General features: G+C 42.9%; 1 protein-coding gene across 7 annotated transcripts in view; it reads left to right on the plus strand.

Moving 5' to 3' along the window:
- LOC140069849 (uncharacterized) overlaps positions 1 to 4,868 on the plus strand; it is a 36,769-nt gene extending 31,901 nt beyond the window's left edge. For 4 of the 7 annotated variants that reach the window (XM_072116034.1, XM_072116032.1, XM_072116033.1 and 1 more), the window contains exons 5-12: positions 1,459 to 1,656; positions 1,939 to 2,130; positions 2,603 to 2,644; positions 3,180 to 3,227; positions 3,343 to 3,558; positions 3,672 to 3,722; positions 3,865 to 3,921; positions 4,491 to 4,867. In XM_072116034.1, the coding sequence (XP_071972135.1) occupies positions 1,460 to 1,656; positions 1,939 to 2,130; positions 2,603 to 2,644; positions 3,180 to 3,227; positions 3,343 to 3,558; positions 3,672 to 3,722; positions 3,865 to 3,921; positions 4,491 to 4,539 (852 nt within the window). In that variant the 5' untranslated portion in view covers position 1,459 and the 3' untranslated portion in view covers positions 4,540 to 4,867. Of the gene's footprint in view, positions 1 to 543; positions 1,657 to 1,891; positions 2,131 to 2,602; positions 2,645 to 3,179; positions 3,228 to 3,342; positions 3,559 to 3,671; positions 3,723 to 3,864; positions 3,922 to 4,490 lie in introns of those variants that run through there. The other 3 variants (XM_072116031.1, XM_072116037.1, XM_072116036.1) reach the window with 3 other exon arrangements.
- The last annotated feature ends 20,008 nt before the right edge of the window (positions 4,869 to 24,876 follow it).

Consider the following 24,876-nt stretch of genomic DNA (forward strand, 5'->3'; position numbering starts at 1 on the left):
AGTGACAGTCTGCCTCTTGACATTAAAGGGAACCTACCACCACGAATCTACCTATAAAGGTAGATCGGTTGGTAGATGGATGTAAGGGACGTGAGGAGAGCTCTTTTTAGAGCTAATCCTCACGTCCCCGCTAACTTTTGGGAAACTTTATTGACCGAATATGTAAATTTAGTTATGCGGCTACTGGGGCGTGGCGTAGCCGGCACGAGGCTACACAGCGCGGCTACTCCACGCCCCGGTAGCCACATTACTCCTCCTACCCTGTTGTGTGCGGCGCGCAGCTCCTCGTAGCTGCGCGCCCTCATCTGACAAGCCGGCTACTGCGCAGAACGCCATCATATTGGACGAGGGGTAGGAGGAGTAATGTGGCTACTGGGGCGTGGAGTAGCCGCGCTGTGTAGCCTCGTGCCGGCTACTCCACGCCCCAGTAGCCGCATAACTAAATTTACATATTAGGTTAATAAAGTTTACCAAAAGTTAGCGGGGACGTGAGGATTAGCTCTAAAAAGAGCTCTCCTCACGTCCCTTACATCCACCTACCACCCGATCTACCTTTATAGGTAGATTCGTGGTGGTAGGTTCTCTTTAAGGGTTTTCCTACAGTCACCACCAGGGTGAGCTCAGTGTATACAGCTGCCATGTAGTATGATCGTACCTGTATAAATCCATATATACAGAGCGCCCTCTAGTGGTGACTACCAGCTGTATATTGGGAATTATTCTGCTATAGGTTCCTGTAAATTAGTGTTATATATGGAGAATGGAAGAAATATTGGAAAACAGAATGTCACCCTATTCTATATTGTATTATGGGTCTTCATGGTTACCTTTGTTAGCTTTATCAGCTCATTAGTGTAATATCTTTTCTATTAACCCCGTATATTATATGGTTTTCCAGGAAGAGTTGTCATAGTGTAGATGGGGACATTACTATGTGCATTTTCCCTGTGCTACTCATACAGTAAAGCGGCTTCTGTAGGGGGTCTCATAGGTGATGCCAATGTCTATAGGATTCCCAGAAGTTCCCATAATCTTATAGATGTCTCAGAAGTTCCCATAACCTGTGAGACAATTGGAGACATATGATGTAATTATAGGAATAAGCTATAGATGAGGCTGGTCTGGATATTACTGGGTCTTGTATAACAGGATAGATCTGGGGGGCTCTTACATGTGGGGTTATTGGTGCCATTGAGTCAATACTGAGGGTCTTGGGTTCTGTGGAGGTCCATAGAGATTGCTATAGATTGGGATCTAGTACAGGTATAGGAGGGGTAGTGAGAGAAGTATTAAAGAGGGAATCTTGAGGTCTTCAGGTCTGGGGATGAGAAATGGTTATAAAGGTTTAGTAAATGAGACTTTTCTTCTCTTGTCCACTAATGTCTGATGTCTATCATGTCTCCGCCTGTAGAAATCATAGAGAATGTCCTGGACACTCACTGTCTTATTTACTTATAGGATGGAGGACGAGGAAGAGATGGAGGTGAGGGAGGGGGTGATGGCGGAGGAGGTCTTGAACAACTGGGTGGAAGGTTTTATGGATGAGCTGATGGAGGATAACATCGAGCAGGAGATTGAGGAGGTGATGGAGGAGGAAGAGGAGGAGGATGATAAGACCGAGGATGAAGAAGAGGAGGAAAAGATTGTAGAGATGAGGTAAGTTATCGGAGCACAGGTTACAGTATATGATGAGATAAGTTATTGGGGGGATTTATCATACAACTGAATGGGGAAAATAATCTTGAGTAAGTGAGAGGGGGAAATAATCGTAACTTCTGGGGGTTCACTAATAATTGCGATTATTTCAGGGCTTGGTTACAAAGGTTTAGCAAATGAGACTTTTCTTCTCTTGTCCACTAATGTCTGATGTCTATCATGTCTCCACCTGTAGAAATCATAGAGAATGTCCTGGACACTCACTGTCTTATCTACTTATAGGATGGAGGACGAGGAAGAGATGGAGGTGTGGGAGGGGGTGATGGCGGAGGAGGTCTTGAACAACTGGGTGGAAAGTTTTATGGATGAGCTGATGGAGGATAACATCGAACAGGAGATTGAGGAGGTGATGGAGGAGGAAGAGGATGGTAAGACCGAGGATGAAGAAGAGGAGGAAAAGATTGTAGAGATGAGGTAAGTTATCAGTGCACAGGTTACAGTGTATGAATAATCTTGAGTAATTTAGAGGAGGAAATAATTGTAACTACTGGGGGTTCGCTAATAATTGTGATTATTTCGGGGCTTGCACACAAGAAAACTGTCCAACAGGGCCTGATAAGTCTCCCCCATTTATTTTACAGATTTGCCTAGAATGGAACAGGTAAAGAAATGAAGCCGTTGCCCGTAGCAACCAATCAGATCACATTTTACATTGTCCAGTTGGCTTTAGACTAATGGTGGACTCCACCTTCGCTTTCCTGTAGATTTGATCAATCTTCTCATTGTGTAGAGAAATAGGGAGGCGGAGGACATGGAGGACCAGGGGTCTTCTACATAAGTGATCTGATTGGCTGCCTCTGTAGTCATGTATAATGATGTCACATTTTATTATGTTTATAAATATCCTGAACTGTATATATCATGTGTCCTATCATATTCTCCACAGACGGTGGTGGCGGAGTGTCAGGGCATCAGGCGCCCCAATACGGTAATTATACAATACTATTATTTTATATACTGACCTTATAACCAGGGGGGTAATGAAGAGGGGTAAGTACATGGGGGACATCAGAGATACATAGAAGGGAATATGGGAAGCATAAATGGTATATGGTGGGTATAAAGGGTATATGGGGGACATGTAGGGCATATAGAAGACATGAGGGGTATATGGGGAATAGGGTTTATATGGGGGACATGGAGGTTATATGGGAGACTGGGGGGGGGTATATGGAGGGCATGAGTAGCATATGGGTGGCATTAGGGGTATATGGGGGCATAACAGGTATATGGGAGGCATGAGAGGTATATAGAAGACATGAGGGGTATATAGGGTGCATATGGGTTATATGGAGAACGTGAAGTGTATATGGAGAACATATATGGGTATATGGGAAGATGAGGGGCATATGAAGGACATAAGGGGTATATGAAGGACATAAGGGGTATATGAAGGACATAAGGGTTATATGGGGGGAATGTGTAGGGCAGTTCCAGTTACCAGCGCTGTGTTTATCTTTTAGGATAACAACAGTAAGAAAATTAAGATTCTTTGACTTATTTGATAACATGTGAGTATAGAAACGGTTTTGAACATTTCCTTTATCCCATTAAGTTATAGAATAATTTAGAACAAGTGTCCTACAATTTATAATAGAGATTTCATTCCTATAATGTCTCATATAGCGAGGAGGGAGATGAAGCTGAAGAAGAGGAGGAGGAGGAATGGGAAGAGCTGAAAGTGGAGGAGGATGAGGAGGAGGAGGAGGAATGGAAAGACCTGGAAGTGGAGGAGGCGGATGTAAAGGGGGAGGTGGAAAATCGGGAAGATCTGGAGGAGAAGATAGAAGATGTGGAGGAAATATCACTGGATGAAAACATCATCACAGAGAGTCCTAGAAGGTAAATGTAGAGTTGGAATACGATCAGCTGATTACACACAGACATTATGAATATATACAGTCATCATCATAGATTTTTATTTTTTATATTGATCTTAGTGTTTTCTTTTGTAGACCTTCAGGACTGGGAGTGATTGAGGCCTGGGCGAGCGAGGAGTCTCTACAGTAAGTATGAGGAATAGATAGGACTGCATTTATATTACTGGGGGGCCACACACTCTTATGCATTGACCTCTGTCCCTACACATAACCCATATTAACCCATAACCCTCCACATGAAGTTTTATCTACTTATTTTGTCTTGTAGGCCAAGACGCAGATGGTGGAGACCCAAGTTTCTAAGCCGAGGCAGCAGCTGCAGGAGGTGAGCGACAATTTACCTTCTGGCTACCATTAGTGGTCACTAGAGGGAGCTCATTTAAAGGAGGGATCCACATCCCTATGCAAAAATTCTGTCTTGTATTTCAAGACTCTTTTTGAGATGTTCTTGGCTCGAGAATCTAATTGAAAACAAAATTCTATCCCCAAAAATACCAAAACTTGGAGCCAGCAAAACAATGACTGAACATGAAATCGTTAGAAAGTATAAACTTTATTCACATAATTATAGCAGCAAACAAGGACAATGCTAAAAACAGTTTGGAGCCTACTTACATGGGATAGAAGTCCTGGTTTTGGTATGGTAATTATACTGATGCAATTGTTTGTCACTTGGTTTCTGATCACTTCATTTATTCGATATTTTATGTCCATACCCCTTTCATTTTGCATGTTTTCTGACAGCACTTCTATCCCATGTAAGTAGGCTCCACACTGTTTTTAGCATTGTCCAGGTTTGCTGCTATAATTATGTGAATAAAGTTTATACATTTCATTTTTACTTCTACCCTATGAGTTCAAGTAGCAGACTCACCAGTCTCTTGTATCCTGCAGGTTCCTAAGATTCTTCTTTTGCTGCTGTGCTCCTAAAACTATGGAGTAGAAGAAGCATCAGGCCTTGTCCAACCATCTTGGCAGGAGATACAATCATCAGGGTCTCCATAGGTGTTGCCTTGACAGTTATGAAGGAGGGCTGTGTCCCACTACACTGAGCCATCCCACCAGCGGGATCATCTGGAACAACATCTACAAGTGTTTCCCCAGGACACCACCGTGACCTTCTACAGAATGGCAGTGAATTTCTTGCCATTAATCCCTGCAGGCAGCTCCCGGCAAGAGGAGGCCGTTTATACCTCATACCCCTAATGTTCCACTACTCCCCACCCAAGTAATAGACCTTATAAAATATAAAAATATAATAATAATTAAAATAAATGAATAAATAAAAGTAAAATAAAAATGTTAAGTTTTTTTCAGTTTTATTCTGTGCTTGCTAGGATTGTCTCTTCCCAGACCATCCCTGTGAAATTCCATCTGCCGACCAAGCTGCCTCATTGGGTGCAGTACAGAAACGAGGCTCCAGAAGTGTCTACAAGAAATGTTACCCTTTGGGGTATTATCTAAGGAAAAAAACTAAGGACAAAAATACCCCCACTATAAATGCCCCTTTAGGCCTTCATTATATAATATAGCCTCTTGTACACAACTAGAGCCCCCTCTTTGCCTCCTGTACATAACTAGTGCCCCGTGTATATAACTAGTGCCCCCCTCGGTGCCACTGTACATAACTACTGCCCCCTTTTGTGCCCCTTTACAGAACTATTTCCCCCTCTGTACACCCTATATATAACTGGCTCCCCACTCTGTGCCCCCTGTACAGAACTAGTGTCCCCATCTGTGCTTCCTGTACAGAATGCTCATTTCTGTGCCCCATGTACAGGACAATGCCTCCTTCTGCCCCCCCCCCCCCTGTACAGAACTATTGCCCTCTGTGCTCCCTGTACAAGACTAGTGCCCCCTCTGTGCCCCTGTTATCAGTGTCTTTTTTGTACACTCCATTGTGTTTGGATTTTGGTGCAAATCCAAACACAATTTCTATCGGGCATTCTATCGGGCATTTCCAGACATTTCAAGGAAACACATGAACGGCATGTCAGTCATTGCGATAGAACAGGTTGCACACCCCAATAGAGGCGGTGACTGGAAAAAAATGCTACTGTCCAGAGAAGCGTTTTGGATTCTGAGTTTAGATACTCGCTTCCCAAAAGGTCTTAACTATAAACAGGATTTACTCTACTTTTACTGACATATATATTATATTTAATCATCCTCAGTACACAACATAGAGAGCCATTTAACACACACCCCACCGGGCGTGTCACTTTCACGCCGGAAATCCGCCCGTGGACATGAGTCCTTTTCACTACTTAAACTTCAAGCGGATACAAGCAGGGCAGGTATGACTAAGGACTGAACATGAAATAGTCCGAAACGCGTTACCTTTGCTTACTTTTTAAAGGAAGAAAATTAAAGTTATCTACAATGTCTTAACAGCGATTCTTCACTAACATATTATTTTGGATGCTGGATCTCCCGCCCTTCTATGTACTCTTGCCTCGTTTACAATTATTGTACCATACTGCATTCCAGGACCAGTTACAGGGACTTTCCGTGCACCCGGCCACAATTCACATCAGGACTATTGCAACCTTCGGAGTGGTGAGCTGTTACCAAAATATTTTTTCTTTGTTTTTTCTATATAACTACTATAATACTGCCCCCTATGTACAAGAATTTAAATATTATAATGAAAGGGAAACAGGTATAAGCGCTCACAGACCTGGACATGTAGTCTGTAATCCAGTCTCCACTCCTCTGGGATGCAAGAGAGCCTAGTCCGCCGGCCACGGACACAAATAGTGAAAATTCAAATGCAAGGAATAGCTCAGCATCAGTAGTGAAAATCCATTCTTTATTTCATTTAGATTAAAAAGTCCATAGCAAAGACCTATGTACAATAATATAACTACTTCAAAACTTCCCCCTATGTACAAGAATATAACTACTATAATACTGCCCCCTATGTACAAGAATATAACTACTACAATACTACCTCCTATGTACAAGAATATAACTACTATAATACTGCCCCCTATGTGCAAGAATATAACAACTATAATACTGCCCCCTATGTACAAGAATATAACTACTATAATACTGCCCCCTATGTACAAGAATATAACTACTATAATACTGCCCCTTATGTACATGAATATAACTACTATAATACTGCCCCTATGTACAAGAATATAACTACTATAATACTGCCCCCTATGTACAAGAATATAATTTCTATAATACTGCCCCCAAATACAAGAATATAACTACTATAATACTGCCCCCTATGTACAAGAATATAACTACTATAATACTGCCCCCTATATACAAGAATATGACTACTATAATACTGCCCCTATGTACAAGAATATAACTACTATAATACTGCCCCCTATGTACAAGAATATAACTACTATAATACTGCCCCCCTATATACAAGAATATAACTACTATAATACTGCCCCTATGTACAAGATTATACCTACTATAATACTGCCCCCTATGTACAGGAATATAACTACTATAATACTACCCCCTATGTACAAGAATATAACTACTATAATACTGCCCCCTATATACAAGAATATAACTACTATAATACTGCCCCTATGTACAAGAATATAACTACTATAATACTGCCCCCTATGTACAAGAATATAACTACTATAATACTGCCCCCTATATACAAGAATATAACTACTATAATACTGCCCCTATGTACAAGAATATAACTACTATAATACTGCTCCTATGTACAGGAATATAACTACTATGCCATATACCACCGCCAGCCCCCCCCAGTATAAATCTAGCCCCCCCTGTATATAGCCAAACAGCCACCCCAGTATACAGCCAGTCCCCCCAGTATACAGCCAGCCCCCGTGTATATAGCCAAACAGCTCACCCACCGTACAGCTATCCCCCTGTATATTGCCAGCCAGTCCCCCCAGTATACAGCCAGCCCCGCCTGTACATAGCTAGACACCCCCCCTAGTATATAGTCAGAAAGCCCCTACCCCCTAGTATATAGCCAGCCCCTACCTCAGAAAATAGCCAATGTGCCCCAACTCACCCCCACTGTATATAGCCTGACCCCCCCCCCCCCCAGTATACAGCCTGGCGGCCTCCCCAGCTGCTTGCTGGCATCATATTCTGTGTGACGTCAGCAGACACGGTAGCAGCGGAGCTTCAGGGGAGCGTCGGAAAGGTGAGCAGAAGTTTTAATTTTTTTTTAACCGGCCCCACCAGCTCCAGACTCATCGGCCCAACGGGATTTCTCCCAGTCATATGGCCGGTCTGCCCCGGAATGTATGGTAGAGCAGTTTCCCAAGAGTGGGGGGGAGAGGACCACTCCTCACTGGCACCTAACTTACCTTCCAATGGGCGCCGCTATCTTGGTTGGCCGATCACTGCCCCTAATGACGTCATCTGGGGGTGGCGAGCAGTTACCATGGCAGCCTATAGCCTCATAGAGACTCGTAGGCTTGCCATGTGTAACGATATCCAATATCTTGCAGATGGTAGGCTATTAGATATAATCGTTAAATGAACTATATACAGGCGGTCCCCTACTTAAAGGGGTTATGCCACGAAACAATTGACTACAAAAAGCTGTCAAAGAGGTTAAAATATTTCAAAAATCTATTTGTAATGGTTACCTGGAAGTAAAGATACCTTTCTATTTGATATTATGATGCGTGTTCAGCCTCTACTCTGTTCCACACAGAAGCAGATGTGGGAGGGGCCTAGCCAGGCACATGCACAGCACTGACAGCTGCAGTTATTACACAACTCAGAGTCTCCTTCCACCTGCTGTGCTCAAATAGTCCCTGCATTTACTGATCCAATAGAAGTCCAATTGAAATGTGTCATACGCCCCATGTTAAAAGTGCACCAAAAAAAGTTGGTGCAGTCTGTCAAAGCAGTGCAGGGGGCACCAGATTCATGAAGAACGTGCGCCAGAAATCCTGAATCTGGCGCCCCCTGCACACTACACAGGACACTGCACATAGTACACATGTACTATGTATTCTCACAGCATCATGGTCGGTCAGGTTGACATGCATGGCGGAAGTCTAGGTGGTTGCAGGGGAGGCAAACCCCACGTGTATCGTCACTCCAAAGTGCCACTTACCCCTGAGGAAGTCACTTTGAAGAGAGGATACGCATGGAGTTTGCTGTCCCTGCATTTTTCTAGACCTCCGACATATTTACACTTTACTGTCCGCCTGACCGACCATGATGCTGTGAGAATACATTGTTTTGCTCTTCTTGTATGCATTGATTGTACAAAATTAGGTGCAATAGTTGTTTTTATAACTTTTACTAATAAACTTTTGTATTTTTGTATGTTGATTGAATCTCTTTCTGTGTATTTTGTAAGGAATTGCAACCAAATCACTAGATAGATAGATATGTGATAGATAGATAGATAGATATGTGATAGATATGTGATAGATAGATAGATAGATAGATAGATAGATAGATAGATAGATATGTGATAGATATGTGATAGATAGATAGATAGATATGTGATATATAGATAGATAGATATGTGATAGATAGATAGATAGATAGATAGATAGATAGATAGATAGATAGATAGATAAGCTGTAAGGTGTCTGTAATGAAGTTTTATTGATAAATCTTTGTAGTAGTATTGCAGCATACAGTATGAGCAATGAGACCCTGTAGGGTTAAAGTACCCTAGAGGGTCTGAGAAAATAGTTAAAGAAATACTTTAAAAATCTTAGCATTTTTAAAATTGTAAACGTTTAAATCACCCCCCTTACCCTAGATCACATATAATAATAAAAAATAAACAGTAAAAATCATACACATGCTAGGTATCGTCATCTCCCAAAATGCTGTTCTATCAAAATATAAAAAAGATTAATCCTGACCATGAACACTGTAACGGAAAATAGCGTCTAAATGCCATATCGCCACTTTTTTGCCATTTTTCCATCCATGAATATTTGAATAAAAAGTGATAGGTCCCCAATTGATATAAAGTTAAACGCTAGCAAGTACCACAAAAAATGACACCAAATGACACAGGTCTGTACACCAAAGTGTGAAAAGGTTATTGGCAAAATGTTTTTTTTTTCGACAAAAGATTTACGTTTTTTATGAATCTTCTAAAATCTAAATAAATCAAAGTGATCGTATGGACCCAAAAAATAAAGACAAGGCATCATTTGAATCGCAGAATGAAAGCCGTAAAAACAGAGCCCACAAGAAAACGCTGCAAATGTGTTTTTTTTCACCGCACTTGGAATTTTCCAGCTTTCCAATATATTACATGGAATAATAAATGGTGCCACTTAAAAGTACAATTTGTCCTGCAGATAACAAGTCCTCATACACCTCTGTAAACGTAAAAATGAAAATATTTATCACTTCTGGAATAAGGGAGTAAAAAACAAACGCCAAAACGAAAAAGAGTCGAGTCCTGAAGGGGTTAAAGGCTCTATCACATTTGTCCTTTTCCATTGTGTCATAGGGGTGGAAACAACAGGCAATCTGCTCTCATTTGCACTTATGGAGCTTGGACGAAACCCAGAAATACTGGAAAGGTAAGCCTGATATTCTGGTGAAAATAGAGAAGGATTTTGGCTATGCCCATCATGACCTGCTAAAGATTTTTAAGCTGTTTTACTGCTTGTTTTGAACTGAACCTTATACAGGCAGTCCATGGGTTACGTACAAGATAGGTTCTGTAGTTTTGTTCTTAAGTTGAATTTGCATGTAAGTCAGAACTGTATATTTTATAATTGTAACTCCAGACAAATTTTTTTTGGTTTCTGTGATAATTGGATTTTAAAAATGTTGGATTGTCATAAGAACCAGGATTAACAATAAATCTTAATTGCAGACACCTGTGATAACTGTTATAGCTGATCATTGTAGCCTAAGGCTAAAGTACAGGAAATTACCAACATCCTGAGGTCCGTTTGTAACAAGGAGTCGTCTGTAAGTCGGGTGTTCTTAAGTAGGGGACTGCTTGTATTGTCATCATATTTGAATTCAGATTCATATACAAATCTTTGGTGTATGCCTAATGGGGTCTATAAAATAATGATATTTCCGCATGCAGGGTTCAGATTGAAGTTGCTGGTGTTATGGGCACCAAAAAAAGACCTTGAATATGAAGATCTTGAGAAGTTGAAGTACTTGTCCCAGGTATGTAGAACAAGAACATTTATTTATATATCTCCTTTCTGAAGCTACTTATTTATAACTATTTAGTAATTCATAACTATTTAGGCATAAAAAAGCGGATGTCATAAATCCCACAATAAACCGTTATAGCCTTAGTACTATTGGCAATTGCTTAAAGAGAACCCGTCATGCAAAATAACCCCCCTAAACTAAATATATTTTCATAAACTGCCATTAGAGAGCATTGCCTCTATCCCTTTATTGTCCCTCTACATGCCTGTAAACCTAAGCAATGAGGTCCTAAAGCTGTATGCAAATGACCTGTGAAATGTCCAATGATTAATGTATGAAATAACTAGATAAAGGCTGGGATGGGATCCTTGTGAGCTGCTCCAACAGGTAGTAGTGACAGGACTAGTGATACAGACCTGATGACAGGTGTCCTTTAAGAGTTTGGTATTTTTCCACAATCTCTTGTAATTGGTGGTATTATCTTCCTATGTTGTCCAACTTGATTTGGGAACAAAAAAAACCTGACAAATCTAGATGTAGTTTTGTAACAGCTGGAGAGCCATATGATAGAGACCACTGTCTTTGTAAGCTATTTTGTTATACAATTTTTTTTTGGCATAGAGTGATTATTATTGCATGCAAACATACAGGTACATGGCATAAAACAGCTATTTCTTGTAGGTTCTGAAGGAGACTTTGAGACTAAAGGCAGTCCACGGGTTACGTACAAGATAGGGTCCGGAGGTTTGTTCTTAAGTTGAATTTGTATGTAAGTCGAATCTGTATATTTTATAATTGTAAAAAAAATTTGGCCCCAGTGACAATTGGAGTTTTAAAATTTTTTGCTGTAATGGGACCAAGGATTATCAATAAAGCTTCATTACAGACACCTTACAGCTGATTATTGCAGCCTGGGACTATAGTAAAGCATTCAGAAAGCTTCCCCAGAGGTCACAGGGGTCTGTCTGTAACTATGGGTTGTCCGTAAGTCGGGTGTCCTTAAGTTGGGGACTGCCTGTATACCCACTGGCACCTGCTACATCACGGGTTATAGAAGAAGAAATCGTCATACGCGGTTTTTAGTTTCAACAAGGTTTTATTGTTTAAAAAACATAGGAAAATGCCTCACAATAGGTCAAGGCGAAAGGTGCACCCCATGCAGGGGGATTAGTAATGAAAACAGGATTTTTTTGATACATAGTCAGCTTCTGTATCACTCAAAACAATAAATCATAGGGGAACCAGGGTTACTTTTTAGTGTTTTTAGGTGTCTTCATCTTTGTTGTGTGGTTTATTGATTTTGTCTATGAAATAAAGTGTTTGTATAATATTTGCCTATATACACTCTCTTTGTCTTTTTCATATTTGGTAAACTGTTTAAATATGGATGAAAGGCAGAAGAAAAAGGACACATGAATATATTTCTATGTATATTACAAACTTTACTAGTATCCTCTCCACTATTCATTTAGTTTAGTTGTGTTTTAAGGTTTGTTTCCACATACAGGGGGAATTTATTAAGACTGGAGTTTTAAAGGGCTGCTCCGACACCCGTATCTAGCAAGAACGGACCGGTTTAACTCTTATTTAACCTGGAGTAGATTTATGCTATTGTCTCTGTTGGTTTTGCGGCAGAAACTCGATGCGAAATGTAAACGCCCAAGCCCGAACACTGAGCGTCCCATTCTTAGCCCCAACATCCCTAAAGTGTCACGTAGGGTGGAAAACCCACAGAACTTCCAGAGATGGGAGGATTCATGTGCCTTCTCCAATGCATAAAAAATCTCCCAAATAGTATGGGTCGTTTACTAAGGGCCCGATTCGCGTGTTACCCGAATATTTCCGATTTGCAACGATTTTCCCTGTATTGCTCCGGGTTTTTTGGCGCACGCAATCGGATTGTGGCGCATCGGTGCCGGCATGCAGGCGACGGAAATCGGGGGCGTGGCTGTACGAAAAACCTGACGGATTCGGAGAAACCGCCGCATTTTTTTTTAAAAAGTGTCACGGGACATGCACTTACCTTCACCAAGTATAGGATTGTGAACGCACTGCAGAGAACGCTCCGCTGGCCCGCGAATGGACCGGGTAAGTAAATCTCCCCCAGTGTTTTTCAAATGATAGGCTGTAGGTCAATAATAAAGAACAAAAAACAATACATTTTTATTGTGTAGTTGGTTTTATGGTCATTTCACAAATGGTCAAAAAGTTATTGAAGGAAACCTGACTAAACTCTACTTTTTGTAGAGGTTATCACACATCCCTTGATTGACTTATTAAAGGGAAAATGGCAGAATGTGAGCTGTGGCTCCATGAATGGAGCAGCTGTTGTGTCAGGCAGTCAGCATATTTCGTTTTAAAGTATAGTACAGATCCTGCAGCTGCACAGAGACAGCTGGGCTCCCCATAGAGAAAGCAGGGGTAGTTTATTACAATCCCTTCCTTCCTGATCATGGATGCCAAGAAACTGCAAAAGCTGCTGGGTCCTACAACACCCTCAGAGTACTCTATTCCCCATGTAACTGTGGCTAATATGACAGTCCAATACAGGCATAATCATCAAAATAAAATATCTAAAAAAAATATAAAATATAAAATATCACCAATAATGCTGACTAGATCTTTTAGTCTGTGCTGAAGAGGAAATGCTATGTACAGGAAACCTGTCAGGCACATCTAGCCTCCAAACTGAAGGTTCAAGCTCATTTACTGCTGCTCTGCATGATAATACTGAAATGAGTCAGCGCCTCCTGTGAATTACAACATGAACCCTCCTGTCTGCATTGTAATCCTGTGAATGGAGTCAGCTGGGTGTTCAGTCGAGTCAGGCTGCAGCTCCCTCTTCCTCCTCTGTCCTCTTGTTAACACACCTCCTGCACAGATCATTCACACCACTTTCTGTGTTGCAGCCTGACTAAGCTCAGGAAAACCCAGGTGACTCAATTCACAGAATTATAATGCAGACTGCGGGGAAGGGGGTTAATTTTATAATTCACAGGAGCCGCAGTCTCATTTCAATATCATCATGTAGAGCAACTCACTACAGTTTTCTGCATAACAAATTGTTCTTCCTAGTGGTAGTATAAAATCTTCTATGCTGTGTACTGGGCAATGGTAAAAAAATTCCAAATGTGGTGATATTGACAAAAAAGCACCTTTTCCCCAGTTTCTTGTGGGCATCATTTTATGACTTTTTGATTGCGTGCTCTAAATGACACCTCGCCTTTATACTCTAGGTCAGTACGATCACCAAAAAGGCTTTATTAGGTGTAAATAGATTTTAAAAAATCAAAACCTTTTTGTGAAAAAAAAAAAACTTTTTACACTTTGTGTCATTTCAAGCCATTTTCACACTTTTCACAACCTGTTTATTTCAATTTTTACCATTTGCAATTTGGGACCGTTTGATCAATTTTTATTCAAAGATTTTGATACTATTTTCCATCACAGGGCTCAACACCGGGAATAACCGTTTTTATATTTTAATAGATCAGGACTTTTGGGAAACAGGGACACCTAAAATGTAGTAAGGGGACCTGTAGCTATATCATACTTCCTGTAGTTAGGGGACCTGTCACTATATCATTGTGCCTGTAGTTAGAGGACCTGTAGCTATATCATACTTCCTGTAGTTAGGGGACCTGTCACTATATCATTGTGTCTGTAGTTAGAGGACCTGTAGCTATATCATACTTCCTGTAGTTAGGGGACCTGTCACTATATCATTGTGTCTGTAGTTAGGGGACCTGTCACTATATCATTGTGCCTGTAGTTAGGGGACCTGTCACTATATCATTGTGCCTGTAGTTAGGGGACCTGTCACTATATCATTGTGCCTGTAGTTAGAGGACCTGTAGCTATATCATACTTCCCGTAGTTAGAGCACTTGTAGCTATATAAAACTGTCTGTAGTTAGGAAAACCGTTGCTATATAATGCAGTTTGTAGTAAGGGAACCTGTCACAATATAATGCTGTCTGTAGTTAGGGAACCTGTAGCTCACCTATATCATGTTGCCTATAGTTAGGGGACCTGTAGCTATATAATTCTGCCTATAGTTAGGGGGCCTGTAGCTATATAATTCTGCCTATAGTTAGGGGGCCTGTAGCTATATCATACTACCTGTAGTTGTTGAAACTGTCACTAAATCATGACGCCTGTAGATGCCTGTGGTATAAGAACCATAAACCTTCTCTTCTCTTTTAGATGATATCTAAAGTGATAATTGCTAAACTTGTACACAATTTTCACATTCAGCTAGGAGAAGGGCAGACACACAAAATATTTGGTACTGGAACTTTGTACTTGAAAGATGGGTTAATCTGCCGACTGAGGCATTGCTCACCCAAACGGAGAGCAAGGACAGGAGAGCGGGTGAGAAAAACAGTATCCTGCACTGCATTGTAAGACTTTGGCAAGTGATGAGTTTTTATAGGGTTACAATTCTGTAGACAGAAGCTGGACTCACAGCATGATAGTCATCAGTGATGGTGTGCGCCACCGTCTGCCCACCGCAATAATGTTTTCAGTATAGAATAGTAGTCCCATAAGCAGTAACTGAGAATACCTGGATCCCTGCACAGTGTTATAGAATGGAAGGAATAGTCTCATTTGAAGCTGATGTTAATCTATTTTTTTATTTCTGTGAAAATGCGTATTATGTTTTTCCTGTTTCCATTTTCCATTTGTGAGCAGGGCCCTTATTCCTATTGTTTCACTTAACTACCGTATATTGTTATTCTTTAGTGTCATGTTTTACATGTGTAAGTACCCCATAAGTTGTACAGTGCTGCGATGGCGCAATATAAATAAAGCTTTATTATTATTATTATTATTTGTATACCAGGGTTCAGTGTTTGCAAGTGTTACAGGAAATGTATCATGCCTTTTGTTTACTAATGTTATACAACCTTTTTAGTAGATATTGTGTAGATCAGGCTGTACTATTGGCTGTAATGCTGAAACATTGATTATTTTTTAACACAGACCTCAAAATAATATAAATGTGGGCTATGCAAGTAAATTGGTGAAATACAACAAAGAATCTTTGGGAATTTCCTCACTTACAGCCTACATTGCAAACAGATATGTGATCCTATCCTGCATGAATGGGTCCTTTTATTTCAGCATTTGTGACCTACATTATTCCTTGATCCTTTACTTATGCAAATGATGCGTCAAAGAGTGACATTATTTGCATACTGACCACATCAGGCCTTGCGTTTATGCATAAAACCCCATAGGTCCATCAAAGCAAGTCTTTATGTTCATTCCTTCCTTTTGGCGCCTTTAGTAATTTATTTTTCATTATACTCTAGCCTTTTTATATTAATAACGTTATTTTGTATTTTTAAATAGATGCGTTCATGTGCTTTTTAAAAAATTTTTATTACTCATTCATGGAATTCGGAGATGCTTCTTTGCACCTTACAATAAATTTTGATTTCGTATGTGAGATGTGTAGCACATTTTAGACTACAGAAGTGAATTTAGAGCACAACTATCATTTAACATGATCTTTTATATTGTGTGCGGGGGATGTGGGGAACATTTTTCTAATATACTTAATTAACAAATTCATCTTAGTTTCTAAACAAAATCAAGCTACTCCTTCCCATAGAAATCCATATTCCAACTTTTGTATTTGCTGCAGTGATGTTGGGATCTTCCCTTTATAATTTTTTGGAAAAAAAATATTATAAACCCAGTTTATTTTTAATGTGTAGAGACATTGCCATTTTACATAGTCTGTTACTCTAATCCTAATCCTTCTCTTAATCTGTTTCCATGTGTACCATCAATTGACGCAATACATCCCCTTAAGGTAAAGAGTTATACAGGATAGTGACCATACATGGTTCTCAGCATGCGTAGAATACACAGACTACAGGAATCAGGACTAGAGATGAGCGAACATGCTCGTCCGAGCTTGATGCTCGTTCGAGCATTAGCGTACTCGAAACTGCTCGTTGCTCGGACGAATACTTCGCCCGCTCGAGAAAATGGCAGCTCCCGCCGTTTTGCTTTTTGGCGGCCAGAAACAGAGCCAATCACAAGCCAGGAGACTCTGCACTCCACCCAGCATGACGTGGTACCCTTACACGTCGATAGCAGTGGTTGGCTGGCCAGATCAGGTGACCCTGGGATAGACTAGCCGCTGCCCGCGCTGCTCGGATCATTCTGTGTCTGGATGCCGCTAGGGAGAGAGCTGCTGCTGGTCAGGGAAAGCGTTAGGGTGTTCTATTAGCTTACTGTTAGGCAGGAGTGATTCTCCAAGAACCCAACAGCCCTTCTTAGGGCTACAATAACGTTATACTTTTTTTATTTTTTTTATTTGCATCTAGTACCATTTTGTGAGGAATTAGCAGGGGGACTTGCTACCGTTGTGTTTAGCTCTTAGTGGCACACATATCCACCTCAAACACCAAAGTGGGAAAATTTAGTAGGGGTTGGATTTCAATTAGGCACAGTCTGCCATTTTTCCTTTTTTATTTTACGTTTATTTTGTTTAATAACTCAGTGTCATCTCATCTGGCATAGTAGTGTGCTTTCATACTTGGCTAGAAAATAGCCATAGGAGAATCCAAACGGCTTACGCCTACAGTAGCGTTATATATTTGATTTCTGGTTGATCTGCTGGTGGCTGTACTTGCTGCAGTGCATCTACTAGCCAATTGTGAGCAATTTGTAGTGAGACTTGCGACCGCTGTGTTTTGCGCTTAGTGACGCACATATCCATTGCAAAGACCGAAGTGGGAAAATTTAGTAGGGGTTGGATTTCAATTAGGCACAGTCTGCCATTTGTCCTTTTTTATTTTACGTTTATTTTGTTTAATAACTCAGCGTCATCTCATCTGGCATAGTAGTGTGCTTTCATACTTGGCTAGAAAATAGCCATAGGAGAATCCAAACGGCTTACGCCTACAGTAGCGTTATATATTTGATTTCTGGTTGATCTGCTGGTGGCTGTACTTGCTGCAGTGCATCTACTAGCCAATTGTGAGCAATTTGTAGTGAGACTTGCGACCGCTGTGTTTTGCGCTTAGTGACGCACATATCCATTGCAAAGACCGAAGTGGGAAAATTTAGTAGGGGTTGGATTTCAATTAGGCACAGTCTGCCATTTGTCCTTTTTTATTTTACGTTTATTTTGTTTAATAACTCAGCGTCATCTCATCTGGCATAGTAGTGTGCTTTCATACTTGGCTAGAAAATAGCCATAGGAGAATCCAAACGGCTTACCCCTACAGTAGCGTTATATATTTGATTTCTGGTTGATCTGCTGGTGGCTGTACTTGCTGCAGTGCATCTACTAGCCAATTGTGAGCAATTTGTAGTGAGACTTGCGACCGCTGTGTTTTGCGCTTAGTGACGCACATATCCATTGCAAAGACCGAAGTGGGAAAATTTAGTAGGGGTTGGATTTCAATTAGGCACAGTCTGCCATTTGTCCTTTTTTATTTTACGTTTATTTTGTTTAATAACTCAGCGTCATCTCATCTGGCATAGTAGTGTGCTTTCATACTTGGCTAGAAAATAGCCATAGGAGAATCCAAACGGCTTACGCCTACAGTAGCGTTATATATTTGATTTCTGGTTGATCTGCTGGTGGTTGTACTTGCTGCAGTGCATCTACTAGCCAATTGTCAGCAATTTGTAGTGAGACTTGCGACCGCTGTGTTTTGCGCTTAGTGACGCACATATCCATTGCAAAGACCGAAGTGGGAAAATTTAGTAGGGGTTGGATTTCAATTAGGCACAGTCTGCCATTTGTCCTTTTTTATTTTACGTTTATTTTGTTTAATAACTCGGTGTCATCTCATCTGGCATAGTAGTGTGCTTTCATACTTGGCTAGAAAATAGCCATAGCAATAGGATAGCATTGTTTGGTTTTAAAAACTCAAAAACACAAAAAAAAAAAAAAAAACACAAAAAAAAGTTAAAAAAAAATTAAAGCTATAACTCTCATTTTAAAAATGTTTAACCCGAGGGCTAGGGGTAGAGGACGAGGGCGGGGACGTGGGCGTCCAACTACTGCAGGGGTCAGAGGCCGTGGTCCTGGCCGGCGTGAGACACCACCTGCTTATGAGGGAGCAGGGGAACGCCGCAGAGCTACACTCCCTAGGTTCATGTCTGAAGTTACTGGGACTCGTGGTAGAGCACTGTTGAGGCCAGAACAGTGCGAACAGGTGATGTCGTGGATTGCTGACAATGCTTCGAGCAATTTGTCCACCAGTCAGTCTTCCACGCAGTCCACCCATGTCACCGAAATCGCCACTCCTCCAGCTCCTGCACCTCAGCCTCCTCCCCCCCAGTCTGCCCCCTCCCAGGAAAATTTGGCATTTGAACCGGCATACTCTGAGGAACTGTTTTCTGGACCCTTCCCACAGTCACAAACCACTTGTCCGGTTGCTGCTGAGCAATTTTCCGATGCCCAGGTTTTCCACCAGTCACAGTCTGTGGGTGATGATGACCTTCTTGACGTAGTGGAAGTGTGTAAAGAGGTGTCCGACGATGAGGAGACACGGTTGTCAGACAGTGGGGAAGTTGTTGTCAGGGCAGGAAGTCCGAGGGGGGAGCAGACTGAGGGATCGGAGGATGATGAGGTGACAGACCCAAGCTGGGTTGAGAGGCCGGGTGAACACAGTGCTTCTGAGACGGAGGAGAGTCCTCGACCAGAACAGGTTGGAAGAGGCAGTGGTGGGGCCAGACGGAGAGGCAGGGCCAGAGCTGGTGCATCAGCGCCAAATGTGTCAACTAGTGAAGCTCCCGTGGCGAGGGCTCTTGCGGCGAGGGCTAGATCTTCAGAAGTCTGGAGGTTCTTTAAGGAAACACCGGATGACCGACGGACTGTGGTGTGCAACATTTGCCAAACCAGGCTCAGCAGGGGTTCCACCACTACTAGCTTAACTACCACCAGTATGCGCAGGCATATGAATGCTAAACACCCCACTCAGTGGCAACAAGCCCGTTCAACTCCGGCCGTGCACACCACTGCTCCTTCCCCTGTGTCAGCTGATAGTCAGCCCCCTGCCCAGGACCCTGCCACAAAAACCCCATCGTCGCCTCCACGATCCTCCACAGCATCCACCAGCGTTCAGCTCTCCATACCCCAGACGCTGGAGCGGAAACGCAAATATAGTGCAACCCACCCGCACGCCCAAGCCCTTAATGTGCACATCTCCAGATTGCTTAGCCTGGAGATGCTGCCCTATAGGCTAGTAGAGACCGAGGCCTTTCGCAACCTCATGGCGGCGGCCGCCCCTCGGTATTCGGTCCCCAGCCGCCACTACTTTTCCCGATGTGCCGTCCCAGCCCTGCACCAGCACGTGTCAGACAACATCACCCGTGCCCTGACCAACGCCGTTTCTGACAAGGTCAAACCTGACCACGGACACGTGGACGAGTGCTGCCGGGCAGGGCCACTATATATCGCTGACGGCACATTGGGTTAACTTGGTGGAGGCTGGGACCGAGTCTGACCCTGGGGCTGGTCATATACTGCCGACGCCGAGGATTGCGGGGCCTACCTCGGTCCAGGTGTTTCAGGCCTACTATGCCTCCTCCTCCTCCCACCCCTCCTCCACCTCCTCCTCCGAACTACCATCCGTGGGCACGGCGCCATCAGTCGGTAGCTCTAGGCACAGCAGCAGTGCCGTTGCTAAGCGACAGCAGGCGGTGCTCAAACTGCTGAGCCTAGGCGATAAAAGGCACACCGCCCAAGAGCTATTACAGGGCATCACGGCGCAGACTGATCTGTGGCTGGCACCGCTGAACCTGAAGCCAGGCATGGTTGTGTGTGACAACGGCCGTAACCTGGTGGCGGCTCTGCAACTCGGCAGACTGACACATGTGCCATGCCTGGCCCATGTGTTAAATCTGATAGTTCAGCGTTTCCTCAAGACATACCCCAATCTGTCAGATTTGCTCACGAAGGTGCGCCGCATCTGTGCGCATTTCAGGAAGTCCAGCACAGATGCTGCCACTCTCAGGGCAGCGCAGCGCCGCCTCCAACTGCCCGCTCACCGACTGTTGTGCGACGTGCCCACGAGGTGGAATTCAACACTGACCATGTTATCCAGAGTTTACCAGCAGCGCCGAGCCATTGTAGACTGCCAGATGTCAACTTCCACCAGAACTGGTAGTCAGGTCAGTCAGCTTCCTCAAGTCTACAATGAGGAGTGGACGTGGATGTCTGATATCTGTCAGGTGCTGAGTAACTTTGAGGAGTCAACACAGATGGTCAGTGGCGATGCCGCCATCATCAGCCTCACCATCCCGCTGCTTGGCCTGTTGAAAAACTCTCTGATCAGCATGAAGTCGGAAGCTTTGCGCTCGTCACAAGAGACGGGGGAAGAAGATTCCCTTGTTGATAGCCAAAGCACCCTTAGGTCTGTTTCTCAGCGCATATCGGAGGAGGTGGAGGTGGAGGAGGATGAGGAGGAAGAGGAGGAGAATGTTGGCGAGACACAAGAGGGGACCATTGTTGAGTCCTTTACTGTTCAGCGTGTATGGGCAGAAGAAGAGGAGTTGGAGGAGTTGGAGGAGGAGGAAATGGACAGTCAGGCCAGTGAGGGGAGTGAATTCTTACGCGTTGGTACTCTGGCGCATATGGCAGATTTCATGCTAGGCTGCCTATCCCGTGACCCTCGCGTTCAAAGAATTTATTCCAGCACCGATTACTGGGTGTTCACTCTCCTGGACCCACGGTACAAGCAAAATCTTTCCACTCTCATCCCTGCAGAGGAAAGGAGTGTGAGAATGCATGAATACCAGCAGGCCCTGGTGCACAAGCTGAAACAGTATTTCCCTTCTGACAGCGCTAGCGGCAGAGTGCGTAGTTCTGCGGGACAAGTAGCGAGGGAGAGTAGGCGAGCAGGCAGCTTGTCCAGCACTGGCAAGGGTACGCTTTACAAGGCTTTTGCCAGCATTATGTCACCCCAGCAAGACATTGTCACCTGTCCCCAGTCTCGGCAGAGTAGGGCTGATCTTTACAGAAAGATGGTGAGGGAGTACGTAGCTGACCATACCATCGTCCTAAATGATCACACAGCTCCCTACAACTACTGGGTTTCAAAGCTGGACATGTGGCACGAACTGGCGCTGTACGCCTTGGAGGTTCTTGCCTGCCCTGCCGCTAGCGTCTTGTCCGAGCGGGTTTTCAGTGCAGCTGGTGGCATCATCACCGATAAGCATACACGCCTGTCGACTGACGGCGCTGACAGGCTGACGCTTATTAAGATGAATAAAGCCTGGATTTCTCATAATTTCCAATCTCCACCAGGTGAAGGAAGCTCAACCTGAATAATTGATCCACTCCTCCTCCTCCTCATTTTCCTCCTTCTCCTCCTCTTTGTACAGTAAAGCAGAGGAAACTGGCTATTTTTTGACAGGGCCCACTGGCTCTTGCTATAGTACTTTATGCATTTAATTTTTCTGGAGGGCCACCGACCCGGTCCTCTGTTTTAAACAATTTTTGGGAGTGCCACATACAGGCACTCAATCTATTCAATTTTTCTGGAGGGCCACCGACCCGTTCCTCTGTTTTAAACAATTTTTGGGAGTGCCACATACAGGCACTCAATCTATTCTATTTTTCTGGAGGGCCACCTACCTGCTCCTCTGGTTTGAAAACTTTTTGGGACTGCCACATACAGGCACTCAATCGATTCCATTTTTCTGGAGGGCCACCTACCTGCTCCTCTGGTTTGAAAACTTTTTGGGACTGCCACATACAGGCACTCAATCTATTCTATTTTTCTGGAGGGCCACCTACCTGCTCCTCTGGTTTGAAAACTTTTTGGGACTGCCACATACAGGCACTCAATCTATTCAATTTTTCTGGAGGGCCACCTACCTGCTCCTCTGGTTTGAAAACTTTTTGGGACTGCCACATACAGGCACTCAATCTATTCAATTTTTCTGGAGGGCCACCTACCTGCTCCTCTGGTTTGAAAACTTTTTGGGACTGCCACATACAGGCACTCAATCTATTCAATTTTTCTGGAGGGCCACCTACCTGCTCCTCTGGTTTGAAAACTTTTTGGGACTGCCACATACAGGCACTCAATCTATTCAATTTTTCTGGAGGGCCACCTACCTGCTCCTCTGGTTTGAAAACTTTTTGGGACTGCCACATACAGGCACTCAATCTATTCTATTTTTCTGGAGGGCCACCTACCTGCTCCTCTGGTTTGAAAAATTTTTGGGACTGCCACATACAGGCACTATCCAAATTAAATTGTCTCCATAGCAGCCTCCACACGTTGTCTCCATTGCTACCTCCAAAAGTCGTCCATATAGCTGCCTCCATACATCGTCCCTTTATCAAACGAGGTGTGTCAGGCAGAAATTTGGGTTGTTTTCATGGATTCCACATCAAAGTTGTTAACTTTGTCGCCACCCAGCTGTGTTATCCACAAAATATACTAATAAACTTTTATCATTTACCAATATTATTTCAGCGCTTCTTGCGCATCTGTTTACATTCCCCTCACCCGCCATATCCTAAACTTATAAGAACGCTACTACACTTGATCTTATACAAAAGGTTCTTAGAAGTGCTGTTTGGGGAGTAGCCTAGAGACAGGGGCTTGGATTGGCGAAAGCTCGCCTGGCAGCGGAGCGCCAACTCCATGCCAAGATCCAACTAACATAGTTTTAACTGCAGCACCTTTAATCTACTACTAGTTCACTGCCTCCATACATGGTCCCCTTATCAAACGAGATGTGTCAGGCAGAATTTTGGGTTGTTTTCATGGCTTCCATGTTAACTTTGTCGCCACCCTGCTGTGTAATCCACAAAATATACTGGCAAACTTTTATCATGTACCGATATTATTTGAGCGCTTCTTGCTCACCTCCTTTGGTTCCTCTCTGCCACCCATTGGTTTGAAGCCTGAGTCCATTTAGGGTATGTCGCCATGCCACTCTCTAGCCTGCTGCCGCTGCCTCTGCATGCCGTCCCCTATAGTGTCAGGGTCAATTATTGCATGTTTTAGATGCTATCTAGCTTCATTCTGTCACTCTGTCATGGCCATGCTGTTGCCCATAATTTTGGCATAATGGTGCGATTAAGCAGCCTCAGAGGCATCCATGCATGCTGCCCCTGCTGTTTCCTGTCCATTTCCGTGGTGTTTCCATCCTTTTCTGAGGTTCCCAGGTGTTTGGCCAAGCTTCCCTGTGCAGAGCCTTGGTCCCCTTGAAAGATGCTCGAGTCTCCCATTGACTTCAATGGGGTTCGTTATTCGAGACGAGCACTCGAGCATCGGGAAAAGTTCGTCTCGAATAACGAGTACCCGAGCATTTTAGTGCTCGCTCATCTCTAATCAGGACACTAGATGCAGCATCACCTTTTCGTCATCCAAAAATAAAGTTATTTTGCAGCAATTACAATGTCCTTGTTGGTCACACAGAAGTGCAAAACAGACATGCACTCACTCATTCAGAGCTGCTACATCCATCCATCCATCCATCCATTCATATACACACAGCTCTGCTAAATACATCCATTCACTTGCTCAGGTCTACTACATACATTCACTCAAATTACACACACATCTATATACACATACAAACACTCATCACTGCTATACACAAACACACTCAGCACTACCATACACATACAAACAAACTCAGCACTACTATATACAGACATGGACACATGCAGGTCTTTCGGAAAGGGGAATGGGAGGGTGGGACATTATTTAATGCATGCTGGAGGGTGCATAATTAGCTTAATAGATTGCCAAACACACTGTGTGTAGAATACAGGAGCGCCTAAGCCTTATAGCATCATTTTAAAAGCTGCTTTTTTTTAAAAATGAAATCACTCTGTTTTATGTTTAACCCCTTATCCCCGACACTAGTTTTCAGCTCAATGACCAGACTCGATTTTTCAAATCTGACAAGTCTCAGGATAATTGGTTATAACTTTGGAACGCTTTAACATATCCGGGTGATTTTGAGAATGTTTTCTCGTGACACATTGTACTTCATGTTAGTTTTAAAATTTAAGTGATACGTTTTGCGTTTCGTTCTGAAAAAAAGTGAAAATTTGGCAAAAGTTTGTAAAAATTCTTCATTTTCCAAGTTTGAAATGTTCTGGTTTCCAGACAAGATGTAAAACTACCCAAAAAGTTTGATAA

This window comes from Engystomops pustulosus, chromosome 7 (assembly GCF_040894005.1).
Source record: "Engystomops pustulosus chromosome 7, aEngPut4.maternal, whole genome shotgun sequence".
In the NCBI taxonomy this organism is placed as follows: Eukaryota; Metazoa; Chordata; class Amphibia; order Anura; family Leptodactylidae; genus Engystomops; species Engystomops pustulosus.